This window comes from Lycorma delicatula, chromosome 5, assembly GCF_047948215.1.
Source record: "Lycorma delicatula isolate Av1 chromosome 5, ASM4794821v1, whole genome shotgun sequence".
Classification (NCBI taxonomy): domain Eukaryota; kingdom Metazoa; phylum Arthropoda; class Insecta; order Hemiptera; family Fulgoridae; genus Lycorma; species Lycorma delicatula.
Genome location: NC_134459.1, coordinates 49,676,357 through 49,694,516, shown reverse-complemented (window position 1 = coordinate 49,694,516; position 18,160 = coordinate 49,676,357). Strand labels below are relative to the sequence as shown.

The 18,160-nt window shown below is 27.9% G+C and overlaps 1 protein-coding gene across 1 annotated transcript in view; it reads left to right on the top strand.

Moving 5' to 3' along the window:
* Nucleotides 1-11,291: 11,291 nt before the first annotated feature.
* Nucleotides 11,292-18,160, top strand: part of sima (HIF-1 transcription factor component sima) — a 238,648-nt gene continuing 231,779 nt past the window's right edge. The window contains exon 1 of the mRNA XM_075366071.1: nt 11,292-11,483. Within this exon, the coding sequence (XP_075222186.1) occupies nt 11,443-11,483 (41 nt within the window). The 5' untranslated portion in view covers nt 11,292-11,442. The remainder of the gene's footprint in view (nt 11,484-18,160) is intronic.

Below are 18,160 nucleotides of genomic sequence, written 5' to 3'. Positions count from 1 at the left end.
AAAATCCACCTTGTTAAAATATAAAACCTATTCTAAAATAAAAAATATATTTATTTATTTATTATAACTTAAATTGTTTTGTATTAAACAATAACTTAATTATTTAATAATCAAATTTGACTTTAGTAAAATCAATTTGCATTTTAAATCAAACCACTAGAGGAAAGACAAGCAAAAATAAAGTCATATTAATGATCTTATATTTTACTTAAATATAAGTAAAAATAATGCTGCAGTGGTTTTGGATGCAATTGATTAAAACAACAGGATTGACAAAAGGATGGAGATAAAATCATATTTTTAAATTAATTAGAATCCTTTTCTTGATTTAATTCAAGAATCCAAATTATTAGGATTTGCAAAAATTTGTTTTGTTCTAAGAAGAAATTCTGGCTAGTTACTTCTTATTTGATATGCCAAAATTATATTGTCTCCCAAAAATATATAAATCAGATGTGACAAATAATTTTCACAATAAACATTTAATTTTTTCACTTAGCAAATTATTAGTAAAGAGTTATTATTAGTAGTTTTGAATAATTATTATTATTATTATATATATTATTAAAATAATTATTTTGAACTATTATTAGTAGAGTTTAGTCAATTAGGTTATGGTGAGCAGTCTGAATTAAGTTTCAGAGATTACACTATTTTTAAACTGACGTAATGCTTTTTACCTCAATTGTTTATGATAATTTTTAGTTAAGTTATTTTAATTTTATAAACATAGATAAAAATACTCGCTTTGTAGGATTTCATAGATATTGTTCATTTAATAGGTACAATAACAAGAAGTGATATTTTTGTGTCAGCTGTGCATTATCTATATAAATAAAAATGTAAATGTTCGTTTTTTCAAAATGTTATCTATATAAATAAAAATGTAAATCTTCGTTTGTTCAAAATGTTAAATCTCCGAAAGTTCTTCATCGATTGCTTTGAAATTTTGACACAACGTGGCATTTGAATACGCGCCTGTTTTTATATACCTAACATGTCACACTTGTGACAGGTAAAAACATCTGTTGGACGTAACAGCAGCATATGCTATACTAAATATTTTACGATTCCATTTCAATGCTTCTGATATGTGTGTCCGCTTTAGACTAAAAAACTACTGGACCGATTTACGCGCGGGGGAAATCGAAAAAAGTAAAAGGGAAGAAGGGGAAATGTATTATAAATGAAAAATGAGGTATAATAATGAATTATTTTATTTACTAACTTGACACATAGTATTCATTTTAATTATACAGTGGGTCTGTGTGCTCGCCCTCATGCTGCACGCACAATTTTGTACGTCGCCATGTCCTCTGTGATGTGCGACGGAGCATTTCTGGTGTTACGTTACGGAAGGCGTCCTTCACAGCGTCACGCAATTCTTCATTTGTGGTCTACTGACGTGCGGGTACGTTTGCCTTACTAATTTCCCATAATGAATTGTCTGGTGAGATGAGATTAGGACTTCGTGGTGGCCATGATAACGTAATTGGTGACACTGGAGTACCGCGGCCAATCCAAAATCCTGGAAATTTTTCATTCAGAACTGATAGAGCAAAATGTACAAGTGCTCCATCCTGCAACAACCATACTCGTTCCATAAGATCCTTCTCTTGAAGCTGTGCATTTCTAAATACGTTTCTAAATAACATTTCTAAATAAGTTTGTTCATTCATTGGTCCGTCAAAAAAATAAGGACCAAACAAATGACGAGCTGACATTCCAGCCCATATCATGACGTGCGGTGGATTTCTTTCCAACTCTGTCGCGTAATAAGGATTTTTTTCGCTTAAGATAACACATTTCTGGCACGCGAACTGCGATAGATTGCATATTCGTCAGTAAAAAGCATCTATCGTCGGTGCATTGCAGCGGGAAATTTCTCTAATAAAGCCCGGCAGGATGAAGCACGACGTTTCATGTCTGCATATGAGAATTCATTGATGAAGATCGGTCGAAATGGCCCAACTTTCAAGTCCTTTTCATACGGTCTTGAATTGTGATCCGCGGAATACGAAGTTCAGCTGACCATTTACGAGTTCATTTCATCGGTGATTGTTCAATGGAAACTGCAACAGCAACACATTTTTCTAACCGCGTTAACTTTCGTCCACTCTGCGGCCTATCTTTAAGACTGCCCAATTCAAACGCACGTTTTTCCCAAGCCACATTTTTGTTTTTCATGGTGGAGGCTTATTAAAGGGTTGCAGAAACATATCATTAATTAACTTCATTGTTTGATTCGTATGTTGTCGTTCGTGAACCGAAACACTTGTCACTAACCGCTCTTCGACGCTGTAACTACTCATGTCAGCCATATTATACACAACTGTCTTTTACTCAGTGTGTGTGACATTGTAATAAACTGTTGCCAACTGACCCCGACAAAAATACCGTATGTTCTAAATACATATCCTAACTCATATTTTTGTTAACTTCAGGGGTACAGTGACTTACCGGCCACACGTACAGGAACATTACTTTCTTGTCAGTTTGAACAAGAAAAGTTTGTTCAGTTTGAGCAGGCACCTGCGAGCGGCGTATTGCTGTGAACATAGGCTGACGGCTGGCTTACCTATCCTGAAAATATCTATCCTATATAACTATATATACTAGCTATATATATAGCTATATTAACTATCCTGAAAATATCTTACCACTCTGGCAATGTACTGCATACTATTAAGTATACGGAGCTGTACGAGATGTTTTCGTAAAGAAATGACTATCTAATGTTCCACCCGTCCTTTCATTACATCTTTCTCGCACCTAATGTGCACAGCTATACGCCGCCCGCTATAGCATGCCTAAATAAACATTCCCTATGACAGTAGATTCATACACATAACGCCCATTCGCTCAATGCACATTGTGCGCATCTGCCTCAAGGTCACGGTCGGTCAGGTCTAAAAAAAAACTTGATGAAATCCTAATTATTTTGCATTTCCAATTAACACTTTTCAGTTACATAGGGAGATTGATTTTTTTTTTATTTCTGCAATCTTCTCCGATGACCTGTACATAGAGTGATTCAGGAGGAAAGGGAAATAATTTAGGAACTGATTCTTGAGCTTGAAATAAGGAAAAAGGTTCATACAATCATATTTACGAAAATGCTTTTTTATCGAGTTACGGGTAATCAAACATTTTGTCCGTATCTCAGGTTCCCCTGGTGAAATAAGATCATATTGAGATTTTTAAGGCGTTATATAAGGGGTAAATGTATTATTTCCCGTGTTTTTTTGCCTGGAAAATCGAATAAAACAGGCCCCAGAACTATAATTCCCGTAGTTTTCATGATATCCAACGTAAAACAAAAACATTCGGTGATGAAAACACTTTTTTTTTAGTTTGAAATACGATAACTTTGTTAAATGATTAATTTCCCAAATTAAATTTTAAAAAATTTATTAACAAAACTTGTAGAGTTTAATTCTGGAAAAATTGATGGAATAAAGTGTATGAAAAAAAATCAATTTTTATTATTAAAAACATAACTTAACAGAAAAATGTTATGAATTTGTAAAAATTAAGAAAAGCTGTTTTTGGGAAATTGAAATTAAGATGAGATTTTTTATTAGCCCTAACTAGATAACAAAGAGTTTTCAGACATAAGTTTGTATGAACTTTTTTACTCATTTAAAGCTCTATAATCACTTTCCAATTATCCTTTTAACCTGAATCCTTTTTACCTGTATAGAATGTCTGGAATAGTTAAAAATGTTACTTTACTGATAAAAAAAGGGTACTGTCTAATTAACATTAGCTTAAATGAATCAAAGGAAACCATGATAGAACCTGTAAAAATTTACATATGCATGAAAAATATTAAGTAAAAAATATAAGTAAATATGTGAAGATACTAAATATGAAGAATAACTGTACAATAATTCAAAAGGCATTAATGAAAATTATTTATGCATATATTTATTTATGTGTTATAGTGAATGCAGAGAATTTAGGGTTTCTTAATTAATATTATTTAAAAATTCATTGACAATAATTCTGATTTTTTAAAAGAGAATTTTTAATTTTGCATTCTAAATGGATTGGTGGGTGATGTTTTAAAATTGTTTATAATTGATTAAAAATGGTAACAGAAACATTATATGATCATTATTGTAACACAAAGTATTGTGTTGAGTTACATGAAATCAGTTCTGTTTTCTAGATCATGGATACTGGTGTTTTTTGGTGGTTGGGTTTCAATTAACCACATATCTCAGGAATGGTCGACCTGAGACTGCACTTCATTTATATTCATATATATCATCCTCTGAAGTAATTCCGGTGGTTCCGGAGGCTAAACAGAAAGAGAGAGAGAGTTCTATTGTCTGGTTTGATAGAGATGGATGTTATTTTTTTTTAAGAATAAGTGATTATTCTTTTTGACAAAGATTGCACATTCATAAATAAACACAAGAAAAAGTTAATGTTTTTAATTTTCTTAATACCAGTCTACATAATTCATGCTTATGGGAACCAAAAAATGATCAGACAGCTTATTTTTGTATCTTGGAAATTTGTAAGAGATGATGATATAAATTAAACAGTAATATACATAAGCATAATAAATATTTAATAATAATGATAAACCTAGCATTTTATTAAGGAGCTTCAAAGCAAAAGAGTATGGCTTGATTTTGTTGCAAATGAAATCAGTTAATCATCCAGGAGAATTTTTGTCATTAGTAAAACATACAGAAATTTAGCTTTATGCACAACAGAACTATTATTATCATTAATGGAAATCCTGTCCACTTTATTAGCAGTGTTACATCTACCTGAGAAGCACAATCCAATAGTTTAGTCATATTTAAAATTAAATAGCTACAAAATGCCCGATGAATAATTTTTTGAACTGCTAACATAGAATATACAAGCCCTTTTAAATAATTATCTTCAGATATAGATATTTATTGAGTCATGTGTGAAGAGGTAACAAAGAATGGTTTAAGATTTTAAGGTATATCACTAATAAACAAGAAATGCAAGAGGCTGAGGTCACTTGCGTGTGGCACCCCACATTCTACATCTTAAAGGGAGAATGTACATTTTATGTACATTTTGATATAATTGTTATAAAATAATATAATTATATATTACTGATAACACAACTGCGTGGTACGGTAAAATTGCATCACACTTTTTCTAATTTCTTATTTACATAACCCTTCAATGATTTTTTAATTTTTTTAGTTATTTTGGTTAATAATACAGATCTAAAATTTTGTAAGTTGTATATTTTCAGAATATTCAACATCTTATTTTTTTTTCTACAATTATCAGCATAATCTAATTTTTTTAAACTTTTTAAATGATAATCTGAATTAATAAAACATTTATTTGTATTACTTGAAAATATTTTCAGTTGCCTGTTTAAATGTGATTTTATTGTTTCAAAAATTAGTAATCCTAAATTCTGACTATCTGGAAAAACTTTGTAATCTACAAATAAAATCAAGCCCATTTCTGTAACCTGAAAACTTATAACTTATAAGTATTTTTAAAAATTTCAGTTCCAAAACTTAGAATCAGTTCAAATAATGTATTAATAGTATTTGACATTACTTTCATTTCTTAACCATGTAATTAAAATGAGTACCGCATAATTACAAAAGAGGATTTATGTTATAAACACAATCTATAACTTGAATATTCTTCTAACATATCATACAAAATAAGAATCTTTCAAAACTAGTGTGACATCCATTGGCATAATAACATTCAGTGCAACTAATATTGGTCCCTAATGAAACATAATATTAGGCAAAAGCTGGCTCAGACACATAAATCTTTCTAAATGTATTTAAAAAGTATAGTGTATCGGTTTTTAAAAAGTCCAAGATTACTGATAATATAAATTTATCGTTTTATAAGCTTTAAAGATAATCTGAACTAATTATTATTAAATTTTCCTTTCAGATTCTTAAAATGATACTTAGAAAATATGTATTGCAGAAGTTTACAACCCAGCATTGTGTAAAAATTATTATTGAAGTGCTCTATCAAAATCATACAATGTTGACTCTCGCACAAAGAGCATATATTAGTTATTTTCATGAGAGAGGGTGCATCTCCCATGAGAGGGGATTGCTATGCAATAATACACAATAATAAAAGGAAGAGTAAAATATTCATTTAAAATTCTTATAACAATCATTTGCAAGGATTAGATGAAATTTGTCTAACTAGAGCTTCAACTAATTCCTCATTGTTAGTGAAAACAGATTGTCGCTAAATGCTTGACATAGCTAACTCATTTAACCTGTTTTCATCAGTGATGTTTCTTAGTCATGTTTTAATTTGATGAGGGAGCTGAATGAATGCTCGATATTTATTAGTTTTAGAGTTATCTGATTGGATCAAGAGAAAGTGGTAAATCCTTATCAGATCAGCATCACAAAATTAAGTAATTAATTATAATATAAAAAGTCAGTATAATTAAAGTTGATATTAATTACTTTTTGTGTAAACACATAAAATATATTAAAGAAATTGCCTAAATATAAAAAATAGCTACAAAATAAATAAAAATTCAGACCACTTAATGGAAATTAATTCAGCACATATACACATAGAACAGAAATGGAAGATCATTTAAAAGATCTTCCATATTAATTTATTTAAAATAAATTAATTTTTTCCTACAGAAACGATATTACTCTGCTGCTGAATTTTTATATAATAGTAATTAAATCTCTGAATTTTCTTAATATTCATTTAACATGTACAGATGCTCAAATAATTTTCATTAGTAACATGAAATTATTTATTTTATTTTATATTATTTTATTTTATTTAAATTATTTATTTTGTATCTTTACATAACCTCTTTACAATTATTTCATGTAGTTGTTATTTTTAAATGTTAATTTGGGCTTTAAAAACTTACATTTTTATGCTGACTTCATCTAGTTTCCTTTGCTGCATCTAGGCAAATACAGAGAAAGTTCCTATTTTGGGTTTGTGGACTAGCAGATTAATTCATTCCTGACATAATATAATGTATTAGTATGCACTGAGCAGAATAAAATATTTATTTCTTTATAATCCAAAGAGTTTATAGCACTATTAATGGTACAGTTATGATGTTTATGTGGAAGGGAGAAATGTGTGTTTTTGCAATTTCTAAAAAAGGGTTTTATAAACAATGTCAAGTAAACCCTTCTAAATAAATGCCCTTTAATTTAGACTTTATTTGATTGATATACTACAAAAATGTAATAAAATACAAACTTGGAATTTATAATCTTTTTTATCTCTTTTTGAAAAACTAACCTTTCATGCTCTATTTTCATGATTCACTCAAAGACCAACCCCCTATCTAAAAATTATATATATGAAAAAACTTTGTATTTAAGTTAAGCTTATTTTTATATCCACATCATCAGTTTACCATAAAAACTGGTCAAATTACATAAAAAAATTGTTATGATTGTATCTTATTTGCCTAGGTTTTATTGAAATCTCAATCCAAGAAAGCCTCCAATCGCAAAACAAAATAGTTTACCTTTTTATTTTTTTATTTCTTAATAGAAAAAATTATTAAAATACCTAATATGGAAAACTGAAGTACTACACTTGTATTTTACGTGTTTATTCATTTACATAGTGGTCACGAATAATTTTACACCGATTAAAAATTATTACTGTACTGTATTATTAATAAAAGCCATATTTAAATTAAGCATTGTCTATTTCATAACAGTACAAATACAGTAGTGTTAAGATCTAGATACTAAGTCCAGTTTTGAACAACACATACGTTTTTGAACTTTACTTTTGGATAGAAGATAAATGAGAAAAACCAAGTATTTTATATTACTTTTCTAATCTTTTAGGTATTCTTTGTTTTATTACTTATCTGTTTCTTTTTGCACTTGAAATCAATAAATTTTTAATACAAAAATTCTGAAATAATGAAAAATTTCATTCTGTAATTGCTACCCATTCATTCTAAGAAGAAATAGCTACTTAAAGAAGAATGTTTTAGCTTTAATTTATCACTGATAACTATTTCTATAAATCCCTTATTTTAAAGGCCTATTTCTTAACATGAAAATGTTTAAAAAGTAGGCTAATTTTAAAAACTCATATGGTAGTAAGCAAGTAAACTTATTAAATTAGGATATAAACAAGTAAACTTATTAAATTAGGATATAAACAAGTAAACTTGTTAAATTAGGATATCATGTAGTTATTACATTATAGAATAAATAATTACTAGTTATTTTTTATACAGATACCATTATTTGAGACTTTTATTTTTAATAATATAAAATATTTCTTATTAATGGGGAATATCAGTACTATCCAATTGGGCTAGTTTAAGTATTGTATTAGTGGTAAACATTCATCTTATAACAAACTAAGTAACTAAATATTTAATATTTTAGATGTTCTATTTATTTTAGCATTATTAAGCAATTAAAAAAAAATTGAATTTTTCATGAAACGGTGTTAAATTTTTAGTTTAGTAAATGTAGACAAAAAGATCAGTGGGAAGATACTGTTGTGTGGGTTGCTTTTATTGATAAGATAAACTTGTAATGTTTTTTGTGATTTTTATTTATCTATAACAAGCTATATTTTTAATACAAATCATTGACCCACAACTACTAATCCAAAGAATCAATTGGCAGACATTTTAATTGATTCTAGATTACAGCCATACTTGGTCTTGTAAAGTTTCGAATGATTTTAAACTTATGTATTTACAGCAAGCTCATATTTTTAAAAATTTATAACTGAACCAAAATAAACACCAAAAATCAATCAGGAGTTTGTTTGGTAGGTTTAGGATGATAGGTCAGTGTCCTGGTCCTGTACAGTTTATTCAGTTTTAGACTTACAGAAAGTTTTATTTTTAAATTTATAACTGACTTAAATATAAATAAACAGCCCAAACAAAATCGGGAGTTTTTTTGCTGGTTAACAAGTATTAAAGCATATAAATTCATATAAAAATTTTAATTAAGTAGTAGAACCAGGCAAGAAATTACTTTGAATTTGCCATGAAAGTTTTGGAATGGGTTTATTCAGTTTGTGTACGTAAAATGTAAATCCTTGTACATATCATCCTCTTTGTAACTTGTTGATTAATGAAATGTAAAACAATGTTGGTATTACAAATTTCTATACTAGTGTGTTGCACTCCTTTTCACTTCCATTGCAATATTTCTCTAATTTCAGTTTATCATGAAATATTTTTTTATATAATTTTGATTGGTTTTTGTAATAAAAAATTTATTTATTTTGATTATTTTTTTATTTTTTCTTTAACTTGCTATGATCCAAATAACATTTGAAGAAATAATAAAAATAATGTATTTACTTTTGAAAAATAAAAACCAGAAATAATCATCATACATTTTAGGTCAGGGAATTAAATAACTTATTTAAAAAAATAAAAACAAACCATAAGGTAGGAAATCTTGCATTGTGCACCATAAAAAACTTAATTTTCATCTACATTGCTTACTACCCAAAATTTTTGTCCACTCCATGTATAATCATATTAATACAATCATTTAAAACATTAAAAATCAAATGGCAGGTGGTTGCCTATTTATCAAGTAACCACTAACACTTTATAGGATCAGAATGTCTGTCTCTGATCTAAAACTGACCAAAATGAATGCGAATCATTTTAGGCATTTATTTTAAATTGTTTGTTAAAAATATTATTAGTTTGTTTCATGCAAAATTTTATATCATTAGGATGTCTGCTTGTGATGCTGAACCAAGTAAAATGTTTGCCGATTGATTCTTTGTGTTAGTTATTGTGTGTCCATAATTTGTATAAGAAAAAAAAAGGCTTGTTATAAATAAATAAAAACTCAGCATTTTCCAAGTGTCCTAAATTTCCATCTGCCATTAATTAAACTAAACATTTTAAACACTACATTGAAGTTGTCTTATAAAAAGGCTATTAATAAGGTAATATTTTGTCAATATGTATTTCAAACGAGTTTTTTTAACAAGATTTTTTTGCACAACTTTGCAAATTTTTGTCACAATAATGGGGTAGCAATTAAAAACTATCACAGTTCATAAAAGAAGTTTTAATGTAGGAGACTTTTTTTGGGGTAATCATGAAAATAATGCATTAAAATTTGATTTTTGAAAGAGGGCAAAAAAGGGGTTAAAACTTCACATTATTGTACCAGTATCTAAATCAATTTTTGCAGCAACCAAACAAAAACCAAATTAAGGAATTTTTTTAAGGTTTCATAAAAATATCTTTAACATTTTTTCCTATAATTATTTATGGAGATATTTAGGAAATAAAACCATTATTCTTCCAACCTTAAGCTACTAGCATCATTGATCGTGATTTATACTGGACTCATTGATTTTTGAAAATGTAAGTAAAAATGAATATTTATGAAAATTTTCATCATTTAGATTTATTTTCTGTTATTAGTGAACTAAGAGAGAATGAATTAAATGTGTTATAGACTAAATTCTTATTAAGTACAATTTCATCATCTAACTGTGATGACAATGATCAATGTTAAATTTATACTTCTTTGTTTGTAATATGAAACATTTCTGGATAAATTTGATGAATTATTTTACTTTTTTTTGTAATCATTTGAATATGAATCTTTCAGTTTTGGTGTTGTCAAAATTATTAGCAATATATTGACCGTTTTGTAGGATATATCTTTGGGCCTAATGCTTATTTAATTTTTGCTTCTGAATGAAGCTATCGTAAAGGTATGACTGCTGTCGTTTTATTAATTACAATCTTAGAAAGGTAAACAAATTTCTTTTAAATTTTGTTTCATATTTGGTTCGTATTAGTTGATGGTATCGTTCATGACGATGTATGAAGAGAATCATTACTTAATATTCTATGCTGAAAAATATAAACTATTTATAATGTGTTTTTTTCGCGGACTTTCAAACCATCTAAAATCAATTTAAAAGGAATATTCATTGTAGTAAATCTATCATTTCATCAATGAAAAAATATTTAAATGCCGCTGATTGTCAGTGTACCGTATTCAGTAAAGAAATATTTTATTCCCTCGTTTTATATTCTGTGTAGGTCAGTAACAATAAATAATTACAAAACAATTTGTTATAAATTCATGAGAAAACTACGTTTGTCATGATTATACCATCGTGTTGAATTACATAGAACAATTACTATAAATCGTACATTTAAGATAAAATTTTTGAATCAGGAAATGAACTTCACTAGTTGCATTTACAAACCAGGTGGCAGCACTGTTCATTTGACGTCGCTGAGAATACGGTGTATGAACTGCGATAGGCTGTTCTTTTTGTGTGTGTCGTTAACTAAAGTGGTATTTCGTGTAAGCTCAAACGTTGGTGTAATTGTGATTAGCTGCGTGTTCAGATAATATTGTTATCCAGATTGCAGATTATCGAAAGAAGTGAATTAATTTAGAGTGATTTTTCGGAATGGAAAAGAAAACTGGAAAGCCACCTAAAGAGAAAAAAAGGTATGTTCACTTGTTTACATGGCGTCAGTAATTTTTAAAGTAGGTCGTAAAATTTCTTCCTTTTAATTTATTTTCTATTAATATTAAATTGGTGTTTTTATTGCTGCATGTGTGATTTCGCTGTTTAATTATGGGAGTAAAAATAGTAGAAGTTCTTGTGTGTTTGATCTGGTGCTGTGACCTCAGGTTATTATTTTTATTTTATAGTGATAGTGTTGTTATAGACCATTGTATTGCATTAAAAACCACTAAAATTTATCAATCGGAAAGTGAAGTGGAATATGGAAATGTATTTTATTTCTCTTAAAGATGACGTTGAACTCACCACTATGTATTGTTAACCTTACCCTCTTAGTTTGGTGTAATGTTGAATTTTCAGTCGTTTGTGATAGTATTATCCCTTAATTATTCCTTCACATTTCATTTTTTAATGATATAGTGATAGAATTAATAAAAAGCTATTGCATCTAGTTGCAAATTAAAATCCGTTTAGATGTAAATCGGTGGGTATATTGGGCATGCATACTTGCACTTTTAAATGTGGAGTATATCAAATATTAATATGAAATACTATTTGTTTTATCAAAATATATAAAAAAAAATGTTTTTGTGATCTTTTTTGTTGTTTTAAATAATTGAATTGTCTTTTTTGTAGTGACTTCCTCCACATAATAGCTCCATTAATTTTTTTTAGTTATATTACTTGGTATTTTTCATGTACTATTATGCATTTGTTTTATTTTTTTAAGAACAAGTGCTTTATTGACTTTTTGATAAGTAAGGTAAAAGCAACTGAATTCATTACATAGGCCCTCTTATTTGTAACACAATTGGATTAAATGCCACCCGTAATTTGGTTCTTGAAATGGTAGTATTATCTGTGTATTTGGCTTAGTGAAGAAGGCTCCTTTTAAACTATTTTAGTTCTCTTTTTTCACAATATGTCTGGTATGGGATGGATGAAGCGTGTCGTTCTTTATAGTCGGCTATGTATTTTCAAGAGTGATGTAAGCTTTATATTAGGTTGGGTACGATTATTGCAGTTTATGGGACTAACTAACTAGTAACTTCACTACCAAGAATATTGCTAGAGGAACACTCTTTTTACACTGGTATAGATGCTGCACAATTTGAAAAGGTGTTTTGTTTATTTAGTTAAAGGTAATCTTTTTATTTACCTGGGCTTGATGTTTAGTTTATTGCTTTTGAGATTTTGTTAGAATAATCATATTTTTTAGCATCAAATTACTTTTCTGCTTTCGTTTCTTGGAACTTTTCTGTAGTCTTATTTTCATAAATAAATAATTATTTTATTTTAAAAGATCTAAGTAAGAGCTAATTATTTATTTTGATCTAATATATTTAAATAACTAATAACGATTATTTATTCTTAACAGAAGCTAATTAAAGTTAAATCTATATTAATAATTGTAAGTCTAGCTCTGCATTGTTTATCTACCTTCTTCTTGATTACATGTCTTGTAATTTGCCAGTATTTTTGATTTTACTCATTTTTCTTGGTCATAAGTTAAGTCAATTGCAAATAAACAAGAAGTGTTTATCCTTTTTATTTTTGAAAAATAAAAAAAAAAATTTCAAAAGATAAAAAAGATTTCAAAGGAAATATCCATGTTGACCATCCTGAATCCTTTTTAACTAGTTTTGGTGTGACATCTATACATATGTATCTCGCATAACTCAAAATCGATTAGCCATAGAATGTTGAAATTTTGGATTTAGCACTGTTGTAACATCAAGTTGTGCACCTCCTCTTTTGATTGCAATCAACTGGACCAAAAGTTTTCAAAAAAGCTCAAAATCCAAAAAAAATTGAATATTGGAGTTTTTCTTAACTGCAGTAATAAGCCCTCATTGTGAGCTTTTCAACCATATATCATAAGTGGTACTTATTTTCATTGATTCCTGAGTTATAGCCAAATAAAATTTTAAGTAATGAAATATTTTGATTTTGATCTTCAAGGGGAAGGCACATCAGTTCAAATCCTTTACTTCTTTTTTTTTAAATTTAAATATATTAATAATTATTAACCTTTGATTGTAAAAAAAATACAATAAATAATTCAGTAACAATAAAAAAAAAAAAAAAAAAAATGAACAAAATCACAAGTTATTAGTGAAATAAAATTTTATGTACTTTTAAAAATATGTGTATGAAATTTAATAGTCGTTCAAGGAAGTCAGGTGGTGTCCACATCAGATTTTTTGTTCTCTTTTAAAATTTGACAAAAACATCTATTTTATTGAACATTTAAGGTTAAAATTTGGTGTGTTTTTCAGACAGCATTGCTCTCATTTCTCTTATTGTAAAAAAAAAAACTTAGGTGGAAAAATAATCATAATCTGATTCAAACATTTTTTCTACAGATTGATTAGTAGGTAATGATAAGGAACTTGATCAAGTCAATTTTTTTCATGCATAATGTATGATAATGTTAACTATAGAAAAAATAAAGATCAACAGTATCTGAAATGCAAAATAAATCATAAACTAACCTTAATAGTCATCAGAGTTAGACTTTGAGTTAGACGTTGAAGATGACTGATGGCACCTTATACATGATTAATAGCACAGACCGTGTGGTGTAGTCTCTGTAGTAATTATATTACCATTTAAATATAAATTTGGCCAAGTATCCTATGAGATTGTGTTTAGTATTGTCATACCTTGATACTTTACCCAAAACCTTTCTCCACTAAACTCAAACCATAACTCTAACTTTAACCCTAACCTTAATCTCTCTCCATAAAATGGATAGCATCTGAACAGGTAACCATAATTCACAAAACTGCTAATTGACATATTGCTTATATTATGTTGTCTTTGTAACATGTTCACTGCCATGGATGTGTTGATGTATAACAAAAATTGTTTCCAATATGTCATCATATGAGTGTGTGCAAGCACATGAGTGCTGGTAACACGGTGTGGACTTTGACCTTGCATGGGTCACCCTCTGCCTTAACCTGCTTTCCAACATTTATATCTTAATGTTTTCCTGAACCTAAGCGCATTAAGTCTGAAAAAAATTGAAGTTTGGTTAAGTAATGCTCAGAATTATAGATTAGTAAGTGTATAGTAGAATTTGTTTGCAAAATGTCTGAAGCCATTGCACCTACTTATATTAATTACATTTTTTAATGAAAAATCTTTTGAAAACATTTATAGAAACTACTGTTAGTTTTTAGAAAAGTTGCTTCAGTGATAAGGAATATCGCTATCACTAAATTTAAAAATGTTGGGATTTTTTCCCATTTTTTGATAACAATTTAGAATTCATTAATGTTTTGTGAGTTTATTTATAGGAATGTATTTATTTTATGAGTTGTTTCATCAAATTGTAGTTATTCTTTTCAAAAAAAATCCTAAACATTTTACTTATGCATACTATTATTAGTTTAAATAAAATAAATGTTCTATGTTTAAATGTTTACAAGATAGACGTTTTCTTGCTAGGTTATTATTGAAAGGTATATTTATTTATATACTTTGATTGAATCAACTTGCTTTTACAAGGGAAGAATTAATATATTGTGACACTGCTTGGTTTTAATCACATTAAATGATTAATGAGTTTTTAATAACATTGAATCTTCTTCAGTCAATCTTTCAGAAGTTGTGTGTGTGTGCATGCGCGTGCATGTATGTATGTGTGTGTGTGTGTGTGCCTGTATGTGTATGATGGTGTGCATTCAAGTTTACATTCAACAAGTATTAAAATGATCATTCATTGCATGATTGGCTTTTATATTAGATCAAAACATTGTATTGTTCTTGGGTAGTTCATTGAAAATTGCAAAGGAAATATCCCACCACCAACAGCAGTAGTATTGCTGTTACCATTATTTTTTTAAAAGTGTTTGATTGTTTTATTAGATGATAAATTTTCTTGTGATAAGCAAATTGATTTTTGTTTTGAAAGAAGATCAAATTACGTTGCTTTAAAGTAATGCATTAATAAGGTTATGTTTGTATGCATATAATTAAATGTATTATTATACCATGTATATTTCCTTCTGAAATATTTCATCATTTTGCTCTTTTAGAAAGTAAAAATGAGATTTAGGATAAAAAAAGGCTAAATATTTTAGACACACATTAAATTATTGAAAACTTCCATCATTCCTATGAATTTGTATTTTGAGTGTATGAATTTGCTGCTGGTATAAATAAATATATATATTTGTATATATACAAATATAAGTAATGTATACATGTACATTACATGCAATGTAATGTAAATTTAAAATTTTTAAAGCTCTTACCAACATATTTCGTGTAACCTACAAAATATAATTTTATAGTAGTTGTGAATTAATACCGAACATATTTTCTATTTTATTGTACTTTATGCATTACTTCTACTTTTTAAAAACTTGAAAGCATCAATAAATTTTATTGTATTCTCCAAGCAGGTGTGTTCACAGTTTATGAACTCATCCACGTTCATCATTATGTCTTTGAGAGAAATTCTATAAATTTAAAACTTTGCATAGATCTGTTCACCTTATTTGATATGCTGGTGTTAAGAAGCTATTCTTATCTTGCTCGCTTTTAAGTAATGAAAAACAGTTTCTCATGCCGATCGGAATACTTTTACATTTATTAAGATAAAACCCTGAGATATTTATTTCAACGTTACATGAAAACACTTTCATGTATTTTAAGGGATTTACCTTTAAAACACTAATAATAAAAATCTATTAAACTGAAGTGATTTCCTGTTACCTCATCAGTATACCAAGCCCATAGCAAGTGATACTCAGCCCTATAAATCATACCTTCATTTTGTTGACACCCACATGGCTGATTGTATAGTTATTATCATTAATCTATTTGAAAGTGAACATTATTGATGCCTCTTGTATCTCAGGTGCTTTAGATGCATATATTGTTAGATAACATAGTAAAAAGCAGTAAATTAATTCTATCGTGAAACAATATATTGTCACACTACTACTACCACCACTGCTACTACATGCAGGTTTATAATATCTAATTTGAATTATAGGTTAATTGACATTACTATTTTTTGGTTGGTTTTTATTGTCAGTGGTGTGAGGATTATAGTTTTATAGGAAGTAAAAATGTTGAAATCTTTAAATTGGAAATTAAAAGATTTATTTGGTATCATTATTACTCTCATTGTTTTAATTAGTTAAAATGAGTTGTATTCATAAAAGTCACTTTTTTATGTAATTTTATTCTAAAAATAACCAGTATAATTTTGGATATCTGAAAAGTGTCATTTATTTAGACGGTGGATAACCTTTATTATTATTTTTTTATTATCATTATTAATTGCTGGTTTTTTTAAACCAATCTGTTAATACTTACCTAAATTGTGATCTGTTTTAATCAGTATTAGTGATAATAGTAGCAATAATAATGCTGTTATATTAGAATGATTTATATGACCTTCATGAGGACAACTGCATAGTGTAATGGAACAATGTTCTGTTGCAATCATTAATATCCAAACTTAAATTTGAGTTTTTTTTTTATGGTAGTCTGTATTTATTTTTTTTACCTTAATTTTTTGGTGGTGTTTTAGATTTTGTAAAACTTTATGTTTATTTTATTAATGTACTAAAACAAGTTATCTGAAGTTTTTTTTTGTAATCAATCATTTTTTTTAATCTCCTTGAAGTATTTTTAAATCTCAAGTTTTAATTTATCTGCCATTGTTACTCATTTTTTAATTATTTACTAGTGTGAATTTTGTAATATTTTTTAACCTAGATCATTAAAAAGAGGAAGTTCATGCAGTTGAGATTTTAAAATAGAAAGTATGTTTTAAGCTTTACACTTTATCAATGCATTTTGATGATTTTGTTTTTTTATTTTTATTGTTTTGTAGAGCTAGTTCCAATGTCAGTCATAAGGTTTTTCAAAATAATTTAGGTAACTGTCTTTTTTTTTTTTTTGACAAAAATAATTATGTTGTGTTTACACAACATCTGAAGATATTTCTTGTTTTTTTGTAATCATCATTGCTTAGTATTGAATATTTACCATAATAATATACAGGCTGGTTAATCTGGCGTTCAAAAATTAGTTGCGAAACTAATTTTACAACTTTGAATGTATAATTTTTACACATTCTTGCACTGCAAAGAGCTATAGTTAACTTTCAATTAACCTACCTTTTTTTCTGTATACTTTGTGATCAACTCTTAGATTTATAAGTTCTTCATTTTTTCAAGTGGCTTTTATCCAGTTGGGCAATGTATTTATTTTATAGGCTTGCCCAAATTTAAAGAAAAAAAATCTGATATGGTCACCACATGACTTCCTTGTACGCCTTTTAAATTACGTATACACATTTTTTTACAATTTGAGGTTAATAATCATTAATAAATCAATATATTTAAATTAAAAAAAAAGAAGAAATGAAGTCGGATTCGAACCGATGTGCCTTTCCCTTGTACGATCAAAATATTTCATTAATTAAAATTTTATTTGGCTATAACTCTGGAACCGATGAAAATAAGTACCACTTATCGTTGAAAAGCTCTCAATGAGGGCTGATTATTGCAGTTAAGAAAAAGTCCAAAATTCAATTATTTTTTTTTGGATTTTGAGCTTTTTTGGACACTGTGGTCCAGTCGATTGCAATCAAAAGGAGGGGAGGTGCACAACTAGATGTTATAACAGT